The sequence below is a fragment of the Chionomys nivalis genome, chromosome 6, assembly GCF_950005125.1.
Source record: "Chionomys nivalis chromosome 6, mChiNiv1.1, whole genome shotgun sequence".
NCBI lineage: Eukaryota > Metazoa > Chordata > Mammalia > Rodentia > Cricetidae > Chionomys > Chionomys nivalis.
In genome coordinates, this window is record NC_080091.1 from 67,928,582 (window position 1) to 67,949,320 (window position 20,739).

The window sequence follows — 20,739 nt, forward strand, 5'->3', positions numbered from 1 at the left end:
CCTTAGATCCCAGCGCTTGGGAGGCAGAGACAGGTGGTTCTCTGAGCTCAAAGCCAGTGCCTTATCCCCCAGAGTTGGAGTGGCAGGCAGTTGTGAGCTTCCCCAACTGGAAATACTGAATTTGTCAATCCCTTCATTGTTGAAAAAAAAAAAAATTAAAGGAAAGAAAGTCTGGAGACTGCTTTAAAGAAAGCTTTATTTACCACATCCATTTTAAGAATGTACTCTGTAAATGCAGCGAGGTCTAAAAAGCTTTTACAAATACGAAGCTACAAACTAAACTAGTGGCATGTCTACAACTTTAAAACTCTTAAAAACATTTATATTAGTTTGTTCTTAATCCTAAAAAAAAAAGTTCACATTTCAAGTTATAAACTTACCTCAGTAGTGTACATGAAATGGTTGTGAAACGGTAGGCGTAGGTGAGACCACAGACAGCAGGGCCGCTGAAGCTTAACTGGCACCACTGCCGCTTGTTCTTAGGGTAGTTGCCACGTTAAGATAGTGCATTGTTTCCTTTTATTATTACTATGATAGTAGTTTTCCCGGCACTTGTAAAATACAGCAAGAGCATGGGGACAGTGTTTCACCTGAGGACCTCTGTGGCTGTCCTTGGCACTTCTCTCACACAGTCGAGGGAGGAGGGCCTGATATGAGTTGCCTTTAATGTAGGCGTTCATCCCACCCCGTCCGTGCGGGTGCAACTCAGAACATCGCAGAGCTAGTTTATGCGGTTCAACCAGGATGGAGAGGAATGCTTAAAGGCCTCAGCAGGCACTGGACAATTTAATAGAACAGTTAAATAAATATCCTTATATATAAAAATTCATCTCTTCAAGAGAAGGGGAAAAAGAAGACATTCGGGGATCTCTTAATTTAAAAGAAGAGAAAACAATTAAACAGCTATCTAGGAGCATTGGCTAAGGGCATGATCCTAGGACCAATCTACAAATAAGAGTTAAGCCCATTAGCCAACGCTGGTGGGAAGATTTGATGGACTCTGTTATGACATAAAATACAACTGTACCTTATGGTGCACCTTATTGCACGCCTCACGGTCCTGACTGAGCCTTTTTAAAAAATGCACATTGATGTAATTCATGAAGCAGATGACGATATTAGCATTTTCCTGTATTTTACATTCACTCTGTGAAAGAGAAGCCTTTAAACAGGCACAAAACACTGCATCTGTGTTTTTACTCCCTAAAAAAAAAAAACAACACTTTTAATAATATTGAGATAAAACAGCTGCGTTTGCATCACACTACACACCATGAGCTTTGGCAACACAAAATGACTACAAGCAAGCGTCAGAAGTTATCACAAACGCCCCTTTAACTCCTACAGGTCGCTCCCCCTCCTGGATGTGTATGCCCCGTGTTCATCTACCAGACGCAGAGTGCCTGAGGGAAGCCTTGTTCAACAAATGCTTCCAACCTTCCTGATGATGACAGACACTCTGCAAGAGACACAAGAAGCGCAACTTCCTGTTGGCAAATCTTGAAGGTCTTGTCTATAATCTTATACATTCTTGGCCTCCAAAAACTCGGACTCCAAAAATGAAAGCATTAGGAAGTTAAAAGTCCCATACTGAACAATTTAAACAGCTATGCCTTAAGAAAAACATGGCAAAATCGTGCACTTCCATGCATTCTGCTACTGAAAATGCATAAAGAAGGCGATACCCCCCAAACAAACTAATAATAATAATAATAAAAGACCCCGACAAAATCCCAGGAAGAAGTATAAAAGGCATCAGCTGTCTTCTCTATCAGAATTATCCATTTTTCTTAGCTATGCCAGACTTCAAAGAGATAGGAAGGAGGGGAGAAGGGGGCGGGGAAGAAGGCACATTGATGAATACACAGGGAGAGAGCCCAAGGGCAGGGGAGAGCTTTCCAGTGTTGAGACCCTGGGTGTGACGAGTCTTTTCCATGTTGACTTAAAGACAGATTGTTAATAAAACAGAACAAAACAAAACAACCCCCAAAACAGAAACCATGGTGAGAAACCATGGCAATATCGTCAACCCTTAATGCCAGCGGAAATACAGCAGAGATTTCCACTCCTTTAGAAACTGCACTTTCCAGTATCACCTTTAAAAATAAGGTTTGTGTAGCATTTCAAAGCACTACAGTTTGTATCTTTAAATATTGAATATAGTTTTTAAAATAGTTCCCTAGATGCTCGGATGTGCTTCTTTATTTTAATATATATATATAGCTGATATATTTTGAAAGGTTCTACAAAATAGAAATCTCTGGAGTGCAGAAGTTAAGAAAATAACCTTCATACTGAAAATATATCCTTAAAAAACAAAACCAAACCTCTGTACAAATGCAGTAGGGCGTACAAATCTTAAAAGATGGTATTAAGGCGTGAGGCGTTGCAAGTCTCTTAGAAATGTATGAACGAACGCGGGCCTGCTAAGTTGAAAAGTCTTTAAAAAAAAGAAAGTGAAAACTTCATGGATATAAAATATTTCAGTGTGATAATCGCTAACATTCTTCACTTGCAGGTTTCGCACGTGTGCCAATTCGACACGTTCTTTCTTCATAAATAATAAAGTGTTCCTTCAGCGGTGTCTGGTGGCTTGCTTGCCTTGGCTCTGGTCCCTGGTCTCAGTAAGTCTGGTAGACGTCGTGGATGGGCACCTGGAGAGCAGCGGGGAAGGCCTGAGGTATGTAGCCGGCGTAGCCCCCGTACACGGCGGCCGCAGCGTTCTTCTGTAGCGTGGCGATGGTGGCAGTGGCAGGAGCAGCGAAGGGAACGTAGCTGGCCCCGTAGATGCCGGCGGTGGGAATTCTCTGAACATTTGGTGCCACGGTGTACACAGGAGTTATTGGGCGGCCCTGAGAGAGAGGGAGAGAAAAAAAAATCCTTCCTGAGCGCATGTGCAGGTTTATCAAATCCTCGAACAATGAGCATTCGGTGTGGGGGGGAGATGAGTACCCCAGGGAGTGAGGGAGAAGATGAACACCCCAGGGAGTGAGGGAGAAGACGAATACCCCAGGGAGGAGAGAGAGAAGATGAACACCCCAGGGGATGGGAGAGAAGATGAGCCCCCCAGCGGGAAGGGACAGAAGAGGTCTATGCAGGGAGGCAGAAAAGAAGGGTAACATTTGCTGAAGGAGAAAGAGATTACACAGAACAAAATGTCATCTTTGAGGGGCTTGATGGGTTCAAACCTGTGTCACAGGGGGAGGTTGTAGAAGATCCCAGAGTTGTCTTACGCTGGGATCTTTTACTGGACCTTGCATTCTGCCAGCTCACAAAGACAGGTAATGGCGAGGCTGTGAATCTATCTACCTTAAGATCACTAATTCTAACCCGTCTAGGGCTGTCCCTCCTGTTTAAAAGTGCAATACACCAGGCTGGGTGGTGGTGGCGCACACTGTTAATTCCGGCACTCGGGAGGCAGAGGCAGGTGGATCTCTGTGAATTCCAGGAAACCCAGGGCTAAACACAGAAAAATCCTGCCTTGAAAAACCAAAATAAACATAAACAAACACCATCATGAATTAGATATCCATATAGATATATTTTGTGCATAATATGTGCATGGAGGGGTAAGTTGTGCACCACAGGGCACTGGTCGAGGGGTCTCCCTCCTTCCATCATGTGGGTCCTGGGGTCAGGCCATCGGGTTTGGAAAAAAGCACCTTTATCTGCTGATATATATATATATATATATATATATATATATATATATATGGCTCATACACATGCACATATATATGTACACTGTGTATATGTACATATCTATATATGTATATATAGAAATACATATCTACATATGTACTTTTTTTTTTTTTTTTGGTTTTTCGAGACAGGGTTTCTCTGTGGCTTTGGAGCCTGTCCTGGAACTAGCTCTTGTAGACCAGGCTGGTCTCGAACTCACAGAGATTCACCTGCCTCTGCCTCCCAAGTGCTGGGATTAAAGGCGTGCGCCACCACCGCCCGGCTCTACATATGTACTTTTTTAAATAATAAACTTTAAAAAAAATCTTTGTAGAGATAACCAATTTCTTTCCTGTTATTTCACATTAACTTTTTAAAAAATATCATTGCACAGAGTATATTCTCAGTGTTGAATACTAATAAGTCTATGATTGAGAGAGGCTCCATATATAAATGACAGTGGCCACGGCAAGAACTCTACCTGGAAAGGTGGCGGTGTGGATACCGCAGGAATGACAGCAGCATGGGCAGCGGCAGCGGCGGCCGCAGCGGCGGCAGTGGCGGGGTCAGGTTGCACAGCAATGGGGCTGATCATGTGTTCCATTGTATGGATCTTGCCATCTTCAATTATCTTAGGGGCTGGGGCTGCCTGGAACATGGAGTACTGGGCACCGATGGCAGGGATGGCCACTGCAGGAGAAGCAGGAAGAAGACAGGCTCATCACTCACGATCACAGAGGAAGAGCCTTCGCTTGCTGGTAGTTTTTGAAGGCCCAGGTTCATAGTCATGCAGCTCTGTGCTGCACATTGGCCTGGCTCGGCACCCGCAGATCATCATGCAGGGAGCGTTAGAGTGAGGCTTCTACACTGCTGTTTTCTAACACGTGTGAGCGTGCAGCCTGCTTACTCTCTCCTAGGCTACTCACCACCACACAAGCCCTTTGCCCTTTTCACAGTGTTTCAAGAAGCAGGTTGAGCGAAGGTCTCATCCTGACAGCTTGGAGATGGGAGTACATTCTCCCCACCTTTTATCTCACATTAGTTACATGGATCCAGTTGGAGGGGCTTTGAGTCAGAAACGGAAAAATCTCCAGTGTGCTAATAATCCATTTATAGTGGTGAAGCAGTGGGTAATTGGCTTTTTGCTGGAACCTGCCAACTCAAATAATTTCTGTGAGTAGAGTCCAAAGGAACGGCTTCCAGCAGAGATTCAAACAGACAGAGTTACTGAATGTCAATGTGCGGTATCAAGAGATCAAAAGGAAGAGATGCTAGCCCCGATTTGAGAGAGCTTGTGTATGTGCATGCTGTGTGTGTGCTGAAAGAGTAAGCAGGACCATGAAACGTACACACAAAGAATCCTTTCATTTCTGTTTTCTCTCCAAGTGTAGGCTTGTTTATTCTACTAAGATGGATACGATCAAAGGTAAGGAGACAGAACGGCCATAAGATAAACAATGGCTTGGCCATTTAATAAAAAACAATCTAAAATCTTAACCAAATATCTTTACCTGCCATCCCAACCAAATCTTCCACCAGTCCTGGGCCCAAATATGTTAGCTTGCCCTGGTATCTGTCAGAAGGACAAAGATGTACCTTCAAATGATTCCGTACAGCTAGGGCTACTGGTTGAAGCCATGTGGGGGCTGTACGGAATAACTGCGTTGTTCTGGCTGCCAGCCTGCAGAACTCTCTACCCCTGGACACAGGACTTCACATGGCTAAAGACTGTTTGGTGCCAATGACATTTCTAAGGCATTCCAATGCCAGAAGCCACTATATTGTAAAGATGGCAGGGCTATTTCCCCAGTTACCACAGAATTCCTTCAACACGTTAAGCCCGTGTTCCAAACACACCAATTCCTTGCCTCTCAGCTAGGAAAGAAATGAGCAGTTAGGAAAGGAGCAGGCAACCCTCAAAAGCTCTCCCTCCTACCCCAGTGAGGCCAATAGGCCAGGGAGAACATTACTCTGCTTATCCATGGAAAACTCTCCACAGACTCAGAGGTTAGGGCGTGGAAATTCTGCGTACCATGCGTCTGCCAAACTCACTAAAACAGTTAAAGCTTATCCTTCCTCATAGTGGGTGACCAAGGAGCCACCAAATGCTGGTAAAATAACTTTGTGAGGCCTGGTAGTAAAAACAAAGGTCATGGTCCCTGACTCAACGGATTGAGCATCTCTACTCTAAATCTAGAGTTCCAGTTGTAAAACCCTTCACCTCTGCCTTGTCCGAGAATGCTGGCGCCTGTCAGACCATCCAGGAAACCTGGCACTATTTGCTCTGGAAAAGAAGTTCCTATTTTCTCTGAGAACTGGTAATACCCGTGCCCTCTGCTTTTTGGTGGCTGAAGCACAGACGACACGCAGCTCAGTGCTTATGTTCTCACAAGGAAGAGTTGGGTTCTAGGCGACAGAAGAAGCGGGAGCTCCATTCCCTTCCACCCTTTCCTCACGTCTGCCCGCTTGGTCACAGACAGAGAAATAGCCAGACGACTGGCAGCTAACACCTGTGTGCAAACTCCCCGACAGCCTAATGTGAATGTGGCCCAAACTAGACCAGTCCCCTAAATTCTAGGGGGTCAGGGTGTGGGAGGTGGGGCCATGACATGCGGATCTTCTTTTTGCAGATGGATTCAAGAGCCAGGACTCACGTCAAAGAGAGGGTGGGGGGTTTAGGGCCAAATGATGCGTTTGCCCTGGTTTATACTGACCTGCGCCGGGTTTAATGGCAACTGGGTTGACAGTAGAGATTTCCAAATTTGGCACAAGTTCATATCCTTTCTCTTGCTGTTTGCCTTTGCCTTCATGATATCGGCTATATATACCACGGCCAGCAGAATATCCTCCGAGGTAGGAACCCCTGGGCCCTGGGGCTCTGTTTCCAGCCGCACCTCGGCCTCGGCCTCTTATGCTGCCTGCTTATAATACAACACAAAGAAGGATGAGCCGGCAGCAGTGACGGTCAGGGCCTCTGGCCTGCCCTTGGTCTAAGTGGCAGGTGGCCACAACTCTGGCCTAAACGGACTAATAAGACGCTCCTGACATTCTACTTCTGCCTACTTTGCCATTCTAATCTGCCTGCTTAGGGCAAGGTAAGTTTCCAGGATTACAACTTTAACTTCAGTGATAGAGGGGAAAACAGATCTGGAAAGGGATTGTGCCTGCCTCTCTTCCTTGTTTAGTGCGTAAGGAAAAAGGCAGGGGATATTAATTCAGACCCAGAGAACTGATAGTGGGTCCCTGGACCTGTTATGTCTTCTAGTGTCATGCTTGGTCTTCTATCCTGAACGATCTTAAGGAACTACGGCTTCGCCAACCAATACCCTAAGATTTAACTTCAGAAGCAGTAGCCCAGGAAGCCTCAAAACCAGGCATCCTCTTGCCTCCCCCTTTAGAAGGCTGGCATCACCACCTGCCACCACTATGCCGGGGCTCAGGAGCAGAATTTACTTAAACCCCAAGGGATAGGCAGACCTGCTGCTCCATATGGGTTAAGCCATAGCAAGGGGCAAAGTATCCCAAAGATTTGACTGCCCAACCAGAGACATGTTTCAATACAATAGTGACTGCGAGCCAGCATTTAGAACCTCAACCTAAATGGGTAGGGCCTAGTATTTGCAGCCATGCTCAATCTGACACCTGTGCCTATGGGGGCTGGACACCCGGGGGCCCTCAAGAAAAGAGTCTCCACTAACTTTTCACGAAGTAGTCCCTGTTGGGCCCGATGAGCGCGTTGTAGGGGTAGCCATAGTAGGCCAATGTGTAGGGGTCACAGGAATACACGTAGCTGGGCTGCTGGGCTACCACCTCGGCTGTGCCACCACCGCCCTTGGCCGCCTTCTGGTAGCGGGAGTACTGCTCCTTGTCCACAGGCTTGGCCAGCGTGACCTCCAAGCAGGAGCCCTCCAGCTCTGTGCCGTTGAGGTTGTTCATGGCATGCACAGCGTCCTCACGGCTAGTGAAGTGCACGAAGGCATAGTCGCGGATCTTCTTAACCCGTTCCACGCAGCCTGGGTTGAACTGGCCAAAGCTCCTCTTGATGGTCTCCTCGGTGGTCTCGATCATGAGGTTGCGCACGTAGAGGATCTTCACTGTCTGCATCACATCCTCGTCCACATCGATCTCGGGCTCGGCCCAATCCACGGCGATCTGGTGGCCCCACAGCTGGATGCGACCTGGCATGAGCTTGCGGCGGGCCATCGCTGCAGCGCGATGGCTCTCGTACTCCACGAAGGCGAAGCCTCGGTTTTTCATCTTGTCTGCGGCACTGGCGTAGACGATCACGTTGAGCACGCCTTCGGTGACCTTGGCGATCTCTTCCAGGATCTCCCCACGCTTCTTCATCTTGGGGATGCCACCGATGAAGAGGCGGCAGTTGTCTACGCTGCAACACACTCCTAGCAGGCGGCCCGGGCGGATCTCGTAGTTGTTGAGCTCACGAACAGCTCGCTTGGCCTCATTCTTGTGGCAATACATGACGAAGGCATAGCCGCGGTTCTTGCCGTCGAAATCCATCATGAGGCGCAGTTCATAGATGCGGCCTACGGTCTCAAACACAGGTACCAGCTCATCTTCATACACATCACGCGGGATCTTCCCCACGAAGACCTCGCAGCCTCGCTGGGGATGTGGACCCTCCCAGCCGGGCGGAGGTCCACCATACTTGCGCTGCCCATTCTCCTGTACCATGCTGTAGCCGGTGCGCTCCATCAGGGCCAACAGTGCAGCCTCATTGGGCGCGCCCGCCACGCCCTCTGGCACCTTGGCCGAGGACCCAACTGTGGGATCGCTGTTCATGGCTGTGGTGGAATCCTCTGCGGTCATACTGTCAAAGGCATCCACGGCTGGCGGTAACCTACGGAAAGAGAAGGGAGGAGTGTGAGTGGGAAACCCGGCAAAGACTTGGTCCTGAGCTCTCCTCGGTTTCTGCTCACACTCTTTGGCAAGGCATGCTTGTGAACAGGCAGGTCATTGCGTGCTGAATTGAGATTATTAGATGGAAGAGGCCGCTGTGGAAATGCAGGTGGTCTTAAAACAGTCAAGCTGTGAGCGCCTGCTGTCGTCTTAGGGGGAAAATCTTAGCTCTCGCAGCAAGCAGTGACTTTCGTCTAACCCCTGCACTGTCAACTCGGATTCCATTTCTCTAGGTCACTCTGCAAACTTCACTTATTTCTTTGGTGGTCACAGACTTTTTATTTATTTTCTCAAAGGCAGACCTTTTCACTGCACCAATAGAAACTGGATGACATAATTGCCCCCCCCCCCCCCCATGGTGGCTCGGGAGTTGTTGGGGAGGCGACCTAGGGCCTGGTGTGAGCTAGGCAAGCAATCTACCACTGAGCTATGTCTCCAGAGCTAGAGCAATGTAATTATTAGAGTAAACTTCAAGGAGATGTTTTCCTACACGGTGGTTACTTACTGGGGTTTTTTTGTTTTGTTTTGTTTTTTTTGTTTGTTTGTTTTTTCGAGACAGGGTTTCTGGAGTTTTTAACAGGAAATGGGATGTTTCCACTGCTGAGGAGCTGGCCTAGTAATGAGTCCGATTTTTACAATATTCTGGCAAAATCTTGGTATGAACCATTCGCAGATTGGGGCTCAGTTCATAGAGAGTCATGTTCACTCAGGAAGCTGCGAGGCAATGTTTCTATGGGGAAAGACAGCCCTGGCTAAGAATTGTCATCTCTGCTCTTAGCTCGCCTTCCCAGCCTTCGGCCACAGTCGCTGACTTCATTTCGACTTGCTTGGGGGAAAGAGAGGCTGAAGTTGTGTGAACTGCCCCAGTTCACACAGGAACCTGGGTATTTGGCTCCAGATTCCATCTTTCTTCAGAACTGTGCTGTGCAAAACAAAATTTATTTCTTTAGGCAGGGTCTCGCTCACACTAGCCCTAGGTGACCTGGAACTTATTCTCTAGCCTAGGCTGGTTAGGATCTCATGGCAATTCTACCCCAGGCTCCTGAATGCTGGGGTTATAGATGTGGGCCATCAACCAAGCCCAACTTTTGGTTTTATATGTTCTGTTTAAAGACCAAGTCTCCATAAGTAGCTTAGTGGTCTTGAACTCACAACCTCCTAAGGTCTGGGAATAGAGGTAAAAGTTACCACACCTGACTCAATACAGTTTGGAGGAGATGATGTCACTGGCCACCTGGGACTAATGGAGCTTAAATAGGGCATAAGAAACTAAATTAAAGTTTTTCTTTAAATTAAGTAGCCATGGGTCTGAATGGTGTCTGCCTTCATTCAGAGAGCACAGAGTAATGATGCCATTAAAAGTTACACACAATACTCGTGTAATGAAAAGGTGATGTAGCCCTGGCTGTCCTGGAACTCACTTTGTAGACGAGGCTGGCCTCCAACTCCAGGAGGTCAGCTGGCCTCTGCTTCCCAAGGGCTGGGATTAAAGATTAAAGGCATGTGTCACCACCACCGACTCAGAATAAACTTATCAAACAGCAAAATTTATTTCATTATTGGACAAATGAATTCTATAGGAAAATTAAGAACTGGTTGGAGGGATGACTCAGCAGTTAAAAGCACTGACAACTCTTCGAAAGGATCCAGATTTGATTCTCAGCACCCACATGGTGGCTCACAACTGTCTGTAGCTCCTGTTCTAGGAGATTTAAAACCCTCCTCTGACCTCCGTGGGCATCAGGCATGCACATGGTAAACAGACATACATGCAGGCAAAATACCCATACACAAAAAATAATAACAAAAAAAGAAACAAGAGTCACGGCTGAGTGCCCCCCTAATGACAGTCACCATAGAACTTCCCCACCGTTTTCCTATCTTGCGGGCTAGTGTCTGAGACATGGCTTCTTTCTCTTTGCCGCTTCCTGTTTAGAAACATTCCCACACATTCTCATGCTTTGTAAAAATGTCACTTTAGTGATAGCCTAAGGTTTCATCATTCAACTAGAACCAGGAACACTGTTTATTTTTAAAATGTTGAACTATGACCTGTGCACGAGATTATTCAGAAAAATTCAAGAATGATCAAAGTGGCTGAGGATGGACAGGACATTGGACAGTGCTTGACTGGCAGGTGAGAGGGGCCCCACACAATACCCAGCAACACAAATTAAAAAAAGAAGAAAGAAAGCTAAGTATGACATCATACATCTGTAATTCCAGTACACACATGGCAACAGGACTGTAGGTTTGAGGTCAATATAAACCGTAAGCCCAAATACATTTTTTTCCAAGTTGCTTTGGTAATGTTATCTTATCACAGAAACAGTAAAGTAACTAGTGTAGACACTCCCACTTGCTGCCCGGCAAGGCTTTGAACTCATAATCCTCCTGCCTCAGCCTCCTCAGTGCTGAGATTACACAAGCATGCACCACACCATACCCATCTTGAATAAGGAACTCTGCTCTATGCCCAGAACACTGTAATAGTTCAAGAAATGCGATATTACCTTTGATTCAAATTCTGGTGAACACTGCTCAGATCAATTTTTATTTGAATTTTAGTAATTTTTAAGATGCATTTTCCCCCATATTTTAAAAGTATTTTTAAAATTAAAAATTCCTATATTGTAAAAAAATACCTTTGAGGGCCTGGTGAGATGGTTCAGTGGGTAAGGGCACTTGCCACCATCATGACCTGAGTTTGAGCCCTGGGGCTTATAGGGTGGAGAGGACCAAACCTTGCACGTTGTCCCCTAACCTCTACACACATGCCCGCTCCCCTACCTACACAAATAAATGTCATAAAGAATTTAAAATGTATCTTTGGATAGGTCTTCCTTCTATTTGTTTATCTTGTTTCCTTTGTGCTTCAATGCTCATAAGTTAGCTTGACAAAAGCTCCTTACCGTAAAGATTTTTTTTTAGTGTACATTTCGAATGATACATTGGTTCCTCTAATCTCAATGTGAAGATCTCTCTCCTTCCGAATGGAAGGTGAGCACATGTAGTTTAGGGGACCATTTAAAATCTGTGACCTGCAATGGAGGATGCCAAATACACATACAAGCATAGGCATGATCAAGAGGGAGATTCCATGTGCTACAATACAGACAACATGGAACTGGTGGATGGTCACAAAAGTGGAACTTATGCCTTAGTACACACATGCCCTTTAAAAAAGGCAAATATATCAGAGACGAAAAAGAAAAACAAAAGACAACAAAATTGGGATTCTGATAAAGGCCCTTAAAAATGATAGGCCTTTTAAATGTATTTCTTCTTTATTTTTGTGTGTATGTATGTGCCTGTGTGTATGTACGTGTGTGTGTGTGCATGCAGGTGCTTATGGAGGCCAGAACAGGGAGGGTATCAGATCCCGTGGAGCTGGAGTTACAGGTGGTTGTGAGACACCTGATGTGTGTGCTGTGAACTGAGCTCAGATCCTTACAATAGCAATAAGCCCTCCTAAGCACTGAGCCATTTCTCCAGCTTTCCCAAACATTAGACCTTTCAAAAAGGTATACTTGCTTAGCACGCATGAGGTCTTGGGTTTGATCCTCAGCATTGCAAACAATAAGTTAATGAGATACTGGGGCAGTTTAGCACATTTATGAAAATCTTATAGTCTACAGGCTCTGCTCTCTCTAGCTTCACGCCACAGGTAAATAAGTTATATGCGATACTGGTTTGTAAATTTGAGGCCAAAAGTTTAGACATAATAAAAGGTAATCACTTACTTAATGCCCTAAAAATGACTTTTTCTCTCCAAACCCAATAGCAGATTGAACTTAAAGCAACTGTAAATGCTTTAGATGGGGCTCAGCAAATTCCAGCTGCGGACCAAATACTGTCTGCCATTTGTTTGAGATAAAACCCTATTTATAAAGCCATATCCTTAACATGGGGTCGGGGAAGAAAGGACCATGGATGATGGCCATGGTGGAGTTAAGGAGCTGAATAGTTGGGTTACAGGCAGCATGGCCCACAAAGCCTATTATGCTCGCTCTCTAGCCCAGTTCCTGGTTTGGGTGCAGAGCCAATCACTACACATAGATGTGAAAGTGTCAGCGTGTAGTGACGTCGCCAAGCTAAATCATGAAGATTTGACTGGCTAAGTCCATTAACTTTCGCTCTCTCTCCTTCCCAGGTTGATAATGGATTAATTTCAAGACCTCTGTGAAGATTCTAACACATCGACTTTCTGTATCTTTCTGTTCGTGTTTGTGTGTATGTGTGTGGGCAGGTGAAACTCTTACATAGTGACTTTCTGTATCTGTGTGTATGCGTGTCGGGGGTGGCGTGTAGAAGCCAGAGCTTAAAGTTGGATATGTTCCTCAGCTGCTTGGCACCTTATTTTTGAGGCAAGATTGCTTACTGATTTCACTAGACCGGCTGGCCAGTAAATTTCAGGGAGCCACCATTCTCTGCCCTCTAAGCCCCAACCCCTAGCATTGAGATTGCAGCCAGTGCATTGCCATGTCCAGCTTTTTGTGTGGGTGCTGGGGTCCAAATCCATATACCACCCACCTATCTATCCATCCATCCATCCATCCACCCATTTATCCATCCATCCACTCACCTACCCACCCATCCATCCACTCATCCATCCACTCATCCATCCACTCATCCATCCATCCATCCATCCATCCATGCCTTGTATTTTGGGCAACCTCTACTGGTTCATCCTGTGCTAGCTGCAGGTGGGCCTTGTCCTCAAGGAACTCACCTTAGCTAGCTGATTACACTTAGCCACAAGGAAGCTGAAGTCTAAGGTACTTTGCACTCACGCTTACTGACCAGGAACTGCTTCAAAAGGGTCAGACTTTAACATTCTTAACAAATTGCTTCTAATAAGGTTACAGTCCTCAAGGACAATGCCCAGACACCTTCGAATTTTGCTTTTAAAAATTAGTCATGAATCTGAGGGTGAACAAGGAGGGCTGGGTACATGAGGGGGATTAGAAGAAGAAAGGGGCCGGGTGGTGGTGGCACACGCCTTTAATCCCAGCACTCGGGAGGCAGAGACAGGCGGATCTCTGTGAGTTCGAGGCCAGGAACCAAAAAGCTACGGAGAAACCCTGTCTCGAAAAATCCAAAAAAAAAAAAAAAAAAAAGAAGAAGAAGAAGAAGAAGAAGAAGAAGAAGAAGAAGAAGAAGAAGAAGAAGAAGAAGAAGAAGAAGAAGAAGAAGAAGAAGAAAGGGGAGGGGGAGATGGTGAGGAGATGGCTTTAATGGTTAATGGTGCCTGTGGCACAGCCGTGTGAGTTGGCTGTCCTGTAAGCATCTGTAACTCCAGCTCTGCAGAGCCCACACCGCTTCCTGGCCTGTGCACATGTATGTGCACATCTACTCCCACAGACACAAACATACACAAACAAATAAGCAAGCAAACAAATATAATCCATTTAAAAAAGAGAGAAATTAAAAATTAGCATTGGGCCGGTGGGCCGGGTGGTGGAGGCTGAGGGAGAGGGTCACTCCTTCTAGACTAGCCTGGCTACAAACAAAATGACAAAAATAGCCTAGAATATTCTCTTTAGAAGGGAAGAATAGGAGTACATGATAGCACACACTGAGACAAGTACTGAATATTCAATGATGGCAAGATCCCCGCTTACGGCAGAGGTACGGACGCAATAACAGACTGCAGAAGCTGACTCTCGGCTATGAGTAAACCAAACATCTAGAGTCCAGATTCGAGATAAATAGCATAGACTTTCTCAGCTTCATTTACATGGCAGGAAACTGTTTTTCAGGCCCAGGTAGAGCAACTCAGGCTTCAGAGCACACTAAATAAAAGGAGTCAGAGTGAGCAAGGCCCATTCTGGCTCCTCCGGTGGTGAGCTGCGGGGGAGACCCTGTAGACTCTGAGAGCTCACAGACTCATCTTCACACCCTACTGTGTAGCAGACAGAGTGCTGTGCTCTGTGGATATGGATGTAGAATATCTCACTCCAGCCCTCCTGTCTACAGGGGGTATTATTAGGGTCCCTACCTTATGGACAAAGAAACGAAGACACAGAGCAAGTAAGTAGAGTCTCAGGTAATGAACATCAGTAATGGTGTCAGCCTGGTTCAGAGCTCACACTATGGGTGCCCCAAATTATTGGGCATGATAGGGCAAGGATTCAATGAAATGGTTTGTGAGGGGCTCCTAGGGCAGAGACTCAAAAAGTGTGTGTGGGGGGAGATCGAGGAATGTCACCACAAAAAAACTGAACTTGAACGTGAGACAAGAATGCTGGCCCTGTGTAAGATTCCGGTGTTTACAGGAAAGCAAGCAACAGATTCCTAGAACCAGTTTTAAACCGGTCAATGTGAGAAGCCTAGCCTGGGAGTTCCAGTGGAGACTGGTGTGTCAGCCTCCCAGGTGCCATTCGTCACAGGTAAGCTGGCCGGCTGTGGCATTCTCCACTGATGATGTGGCCCAGGCATCTCAGTGTAAATCTGTTTCTCACCTAACCCTAGTGCACTTTGCCAAGGCTGTTCCAGAAAGAACCTGAAGAGACTTGCCACCCTGGATGCAAACGGTCCAGGCATCCCCAGATTCCTGGGGAGGCAGAACCCTCCCAACACATGCTCCCTTTGCTCATGCTGAAGACACATTACGTCTCTCTGGGGGCTGCCAGCATCTAGTGTGCATGGCAGAATATCTGAAGGAATCCATTCGCTCAGCTTGGCATCTGCAACTGCATGACAAGATACTTTCCAATTAAGCTATCATTATTCTGGATTCCGTTAGAATTTTTGCCTAGGTCACAATTGTACTTACAAGGGAAACTCACAGTGGAAATCTTTAAAGATTTGAATTATATTTTTAGTGCAGTTCAGAATATCTTTCACTCAGATTTTAGCTTCTAACTGATCCAGCAAAGGTTGCTAATATACTTAGAAATATTTCTAGGGTTCAAAACCCAGTCTTTACGGTCAACTATGATTTTGTTCTAGAATTACTTGGACTAACAGTTAACTTTGGTTCAAAGCTCTGTAAGCTGTGTGTGTGTGTGTGTGTGTGTTGGGGGGAGTTAAACTCTGAATGTGTCCCTTCTGTGAGGTCTGTGTGTAGTTGTACTTTCTCTGAGGGGTGTGTGTGTGTGTGTGTGTTGGGGAGAAGTTTAAACTACAAATGTGTAGTTTCTATGAGTTCGAATCACGTGTGTGTCACTTCCCAGACCTGTCCCATGAGTTCTGACTTCCAGTCTCATACTCACCGCTGAGGTGACTTACACAGAAGCTGAGAGGATTCGGTGACATTTGAAGAAGCCTGACTCACAACACGTCAGGAAGGTTAGCAACTGCTATTGTTGTTTTTAAGACTGGAACCACTATTGAGTGGTTCATACCTACAAGGCCAGCACCCAAGAGGCTGAAGGAAGGTAAGAGTTGAGAGTCGACTTGGATGACAGAGATGGTGTGTGTGTGTGTGTGTGTGTGTGTGTGTGTGAGGGCAGACACCGTATGGGCTGGGAGGGAAAGAGAGACAAGAGAAGAGGTGGGGGGAGTCATTTTAAGCCAGAATTCAAATTTTAGGAAGAGCTTTGTCACTAACGCTGTAAATAACCCCACAGCTTACAGAGACTCTGTGTGAGAAAGAGGGAGGAAACCAGGAAAGGAAGATTAGCTTCTGCAGAAGGCTTCTAACATGTGGCATCCAGGCTTTTGCTCAGTGCCAAGTCACTACCACCCACTCGAGTAAACAGCGGGGAGGCCACTCCCACTCTGTCTGTCCTGTCCCACGTCTGTCAATCCTAAGACTTAAAAATCAAGAAGAGCTCCACTCAAAACGTGGCCACGGTCAAGGAATTTACCTAGGGGCCCAAACAATAAGTGGGGGACAGGCTCATCCCACATCCCCCACACCTGCTTGCACACAGAAAAAAAAAAAAAGAAACTTCTTTCTGAGCCTCCTTGCTGCAAGGATCCTAAAGGATGAAGAGACAGGAGCCCACGGCATGCTGACATGCTGGGTCTCTACCTCTGGTTGCCCCTGACTGAGGGAGAACTCGCATCCCAGGGCTCGGCCATATTGATGCTGGTACAGGCTTTGTTATGGCAAAAGACATCATTCAGTGAAAAGCTGTGCTTGATAAACAGAAGCAGAGCCAAGAGGCTCAGTTTTCCCAGGCGCTTCTATCAACACGGTCCTGAAAAGGAGGCATTTGCTGTGGGTTCCCAGGGGTGAAGCCACTTGCCAGAAGGAGCAGAGTAGGGGGACTTTGACAGCACACTCTGCTAGGAATCTATCATCCGGGCTTCTTTACAGGCATCACACACTTGACACTTATTCTTAGCAAGTTCACTGGGCGATGCTGAAAACACGAACAAACAGTCGCGCAGTGCACATGAGCCTCCAGGGCTATAGACCACACCAGCGAACAATCGGAGGGGCTTATCATTTCCTCCTTATTTCAGCTCTACAGATCCGAACCATTGAGAGATTTGGCAGCACAGCAAGTCTGACTGGCAGGCAGGCGCCAGAAGAGAGAAAGCTGCTGCCACGGTTTCTATCAGATGGTGTCACTTGCAGAGACGTGGAGTTGTCATTTCTTTTTTCTTTCCACACATGTGGTCCCATTTCACAGAGTCCCAGACTCGGCTGCACAGGGACCCGAGGTATCATTTAATGTAGGAATTTGAACCTACATTTCAGCTGTTGTGAGGGGACACGCTTGGCATTGTTGGACGCTTGGCAACATTCTGCCCTCTACCCACGAGATGCACAAACACATGCCCCTACAATGTCGTGACAACCTGAAGTGTCTTCAGACACTGAAAATTTGTGGGGTAGGGAATGTGCGGAGCTGCTCTCTGTGGAGAAGTGCCGTCGGATCTACCTTGGAGCAGCTGCAGCTGTGTGGCTGTAACTGGCAGAAGCTGGATCTACCTCGAAGCTGCTGCGGCTATGGACATAACCAGCAGAAGTTGTTATTTCATGCTGTCTACCCTCAACCTAAGTCTGGTGTCTTTCTTTCTTTCTTTCTTTTGAACTCTTCCCCACTCACCCACCTCCAAATCCCTCTTGAGACTACAGAGGGTCCTAGTCCAAGCTGGCCTAGAACTCACTGACCTCCCTGCCTCTACCTCTTGAGTAGCTAGGATTACAGGCATGTACAACCTGACCAGGCCAACCATGGTACCCTTGATCTGGCTCTTATTTTCAAGGCTGCTAAGCCCAAGACATGTGCAGTGTTATTCAAGGGGATAGGTCAATATCTGTGATAGTGCATTACTTATTTAATAATGTGGCTGAAATGCTATCAATTTTATTTTTCAAGTGCAACAAATACCATCAAACACTACTGTCACATTTTGTGGTCTGGCTACTTTGTCACCACAGGCCGACGGACCACAAATGAGACTTCTGAAATCGGGTGAATGGCCTGCCAAGCTATCGCAGTGTCTCATTTAAATTGAGAACAACTGCTTTCAGTACACCTGAGAACAGCTGGCAGCATAGTTTCCAAGACTTGGGGCATTCTCAAAATTCCCCACTGGCTTCTTTAATGACATAACAATTCTCACGGAAGAGTCACGTCTTTTAAGGCAAACTATGAACATTCACTGAAAATGTGGTCTTGGACCACAGTCAGCTCGTTGGTACTAAAGTCAACCTCATTAGGTACACGCTGTGTACTGGCTGTGCTAGGTGCTTGGGCATGCAGCGGTGGTCACTGCACCATGTAATCTTCTCAACTTACCGGGGGGCCACGCAGAAATGCTTTGCACAGAATAAACCTGGATTTATTAATCCGGTTTGATTGGCTTATTACTTCAGCAGCAATGGATTTCCAATAACCAGGGATTCAATTTAACAGAAACCAAGAGTGGGCTTGAACTCCTGATCTGCTTTCTTCTACTTCCTGAGTACTGGGACACAGACGCCACTGACCGTCTAACTTAAATGGAACCCATACAACCTAACTTTCATAATGGGGTACGGGCTGCACACCTAGTAGTGTGGGGTGTCTGTACACCTAGACCCCGAGTTATATGCCTTCCCAACCTTGCTCCATCCTTGGGAAACAAACACAAAGTCACTCAGTACTCCCCCAGCCCAGGTGGGAGTTTCACCATGAAATGCTGATAATAATATTAACTAAAGAAGTTATGAAATATAAGGGTCATCATAAGCTTAGCGAAAAGTCATGATGTTAGGGGTAGAACCCAGGTTCTTAAACACGGCAGGCAAACACCTTACCACGGAGAGACACAACTAAATTGGGGATTATAATTTAGTAAAGATGCTTAACTTCTGGCAGTAATGTCAATTTACATTTAAGATAAAACCAGACAGTCTGAAAGCAACAGACTTGGATGTCTTTTTAAAAAATTAAAAACTGGTGTATTAAAACGTATTTAAAAGAAAGACCACACACATAAGAAAAAGATGAATATTTTTTATGTTTTTAAAATTAATCTTTCAAGAGATGTAGGAAAAGCACTTCCCCAAATATAAAGTGAAGTTGCTCTGAGGGTGTGTGTCAACAGCACTCTGTCTTCCCACTCTGAACTACCCAAAGCTACACAGTGAAAACATGGAATACTGTTACAGTTCTATGGTCTATGAGCACATGCTCCCTGGAGCATGTCCTAGTATGACCTTGTGACGATCTATGTGAAATAGTAGTTTATAAGAATCTCACGGGTCTCTTGGTAAGAAACATGGCCAACTGAAACGAAAGCTCTGGAGGGGATCGACACCGTCAAACATTAGCCCAGTGTTGGGTGTGTCCTGGCTGTTTGGTTAACATTGGTCACTGCCGTTCCAACTGTGAAATAAGACCTGCTCCCATTGGAGCAGGGGTGACATAGATCCTGCTTAAGGTGGATGCCCTAGCATTTCAGTGACTTTAAGGCAAGAGTCCCAGTGAAAGAATTTCCAAGAACTCCCCACAAGAAGGGGAATAAACCAAGGACTTTTTGTGTGTGTGTGTAAATGAAGGTTTTTGTTTTTTTTTTTTTTTTTTTAAATTGCAGCAGATGGAGACACATACAGAGATCTATCACTGGCCAAAATACAGAGAATAAGTGATGATGGGGCTAGACCCAGGATGCCACGACACAATCCTTACACATTAATGCTGAGAGAACTGCAAGTTGGGGAAGAAAGATACTGAGCGCCACAGGGCAAGAATGCTTGCTGCTGGACAGCACCTTCTCGGCACACCAGGGAAGCTGCACTCGTGAAATCTCAACCATATGGCTGCCTAAGCAAGACCTACGTGATGAAAACACCAGTTGACCTGCCAGCGTGGGCGGGGGACGTTTCACGAGGTCCTGCCCCAGAAGAGGAGCTCTAGGCAATCAATTAGCTTTTTTCAGGGACAAAGTAACTCCAATAGCTTATCCAATCCCAAGTGGTCAGACCCATGTACATTGAAGGACGCTGCATGGACTCAGTATGTCTCGTATGTGTGTAATTAGAATAAATAATGAGGAGGTCATAAATTTGAGAGGAAGTAGGAGGGGTCATGGAAGGAGTTTGAAGCGAGGAGGCGTGGGTAGAGATAATGTAATTACAGTAGGTATATGTGAAATTCTCAAAAAAAATGTGTTTAAGCTGAGTGTGAGGTATTTTTGAAGTTAAAAAGATTCCATTGAGCTGGAGACATGGTTCAGCAGTTAAGGGCAGATGTTGCTCTTATAGAGGACTCAGGTTCAATTTCCCAGCACCCACAACTCTGTAACTCCAGTTCCAAAGGTTTCGAAGCCCTCTTCTGACCTCCACGGGTACTAGGCATGCATACGGTACACATAAATACATTCAGGTAAAACACTCCCAAATATTAAATAATAAAATAAATGCATTTAAAGCATTAAAACATTTTTGAGAGACGGCACAGAGAATAAGAACACTTGCTGCTCTTACAGAGGACCCAGGTTTGGTTCCCAGCACCCACATGGGGTCACAAAGCCATTCACATCTTCAGTTCTAGGAGACCCAACAACCTCATGACCTCCACGGGCACCAGACACACACGCTGCCCATACATACATGCAGGCAAAACATTCAAGCACATAAAATAAATCTAAAAACATAAAATAAATCCATTTTCAAATGCCATCACTGTATATAGGACACCACAACTAGAGTCTCTGCAGAAAGGAAAACAGGGAAGTAAATGTTCTCGTGAA

The 20,739-nt window shown here is 45.9% G+C and overlaps 1 protein-coding gene across 5 annotated transcripts in view; it reads right to left on the reverse strand.

Annotated features, from left to right (window-relative positions):
• Positions 1-240: 240 nt before the first annotated feature.
• Rbm47 (RNA binding motif protein 47) overlaps positions 241-20,739 on the reverse strand; it is a 136,547-nt gene continuing 116,048 nt past the window's right edge. For 4 of the 5 annotated variants that reach the window (XM_057772953.1, XM_057772952.1, XM_057772954.1 and 1 more), the window contains 4 exons: positions 7,380-8,539; positions 6,396-6,602; positions 4,163-4,371; positions 241-2,852 (listed from right to left, as the gene is read on the reverse strand). In XM_057772953.1, the coding sequence (XP_057628936.1) occupies positions 2,622-2,852; positions 4,163-4,371; positions 6,396-6,602; positions 7,380-8,508 (1,776 nt within the window). In that variant the 5' untranslated portion in view covers positions 8,509-8,539 and the 3' untranslated portion in view covers positions 241-2,621. The remainder of the gene's footprint in view (positions 2,853-4,162; positions 4,372-6,395; positions 6,603-7,379; positions 8,540-20,739) is intronic. The other variant, XM_057772956.1, reaches the window with a different exon arrangement.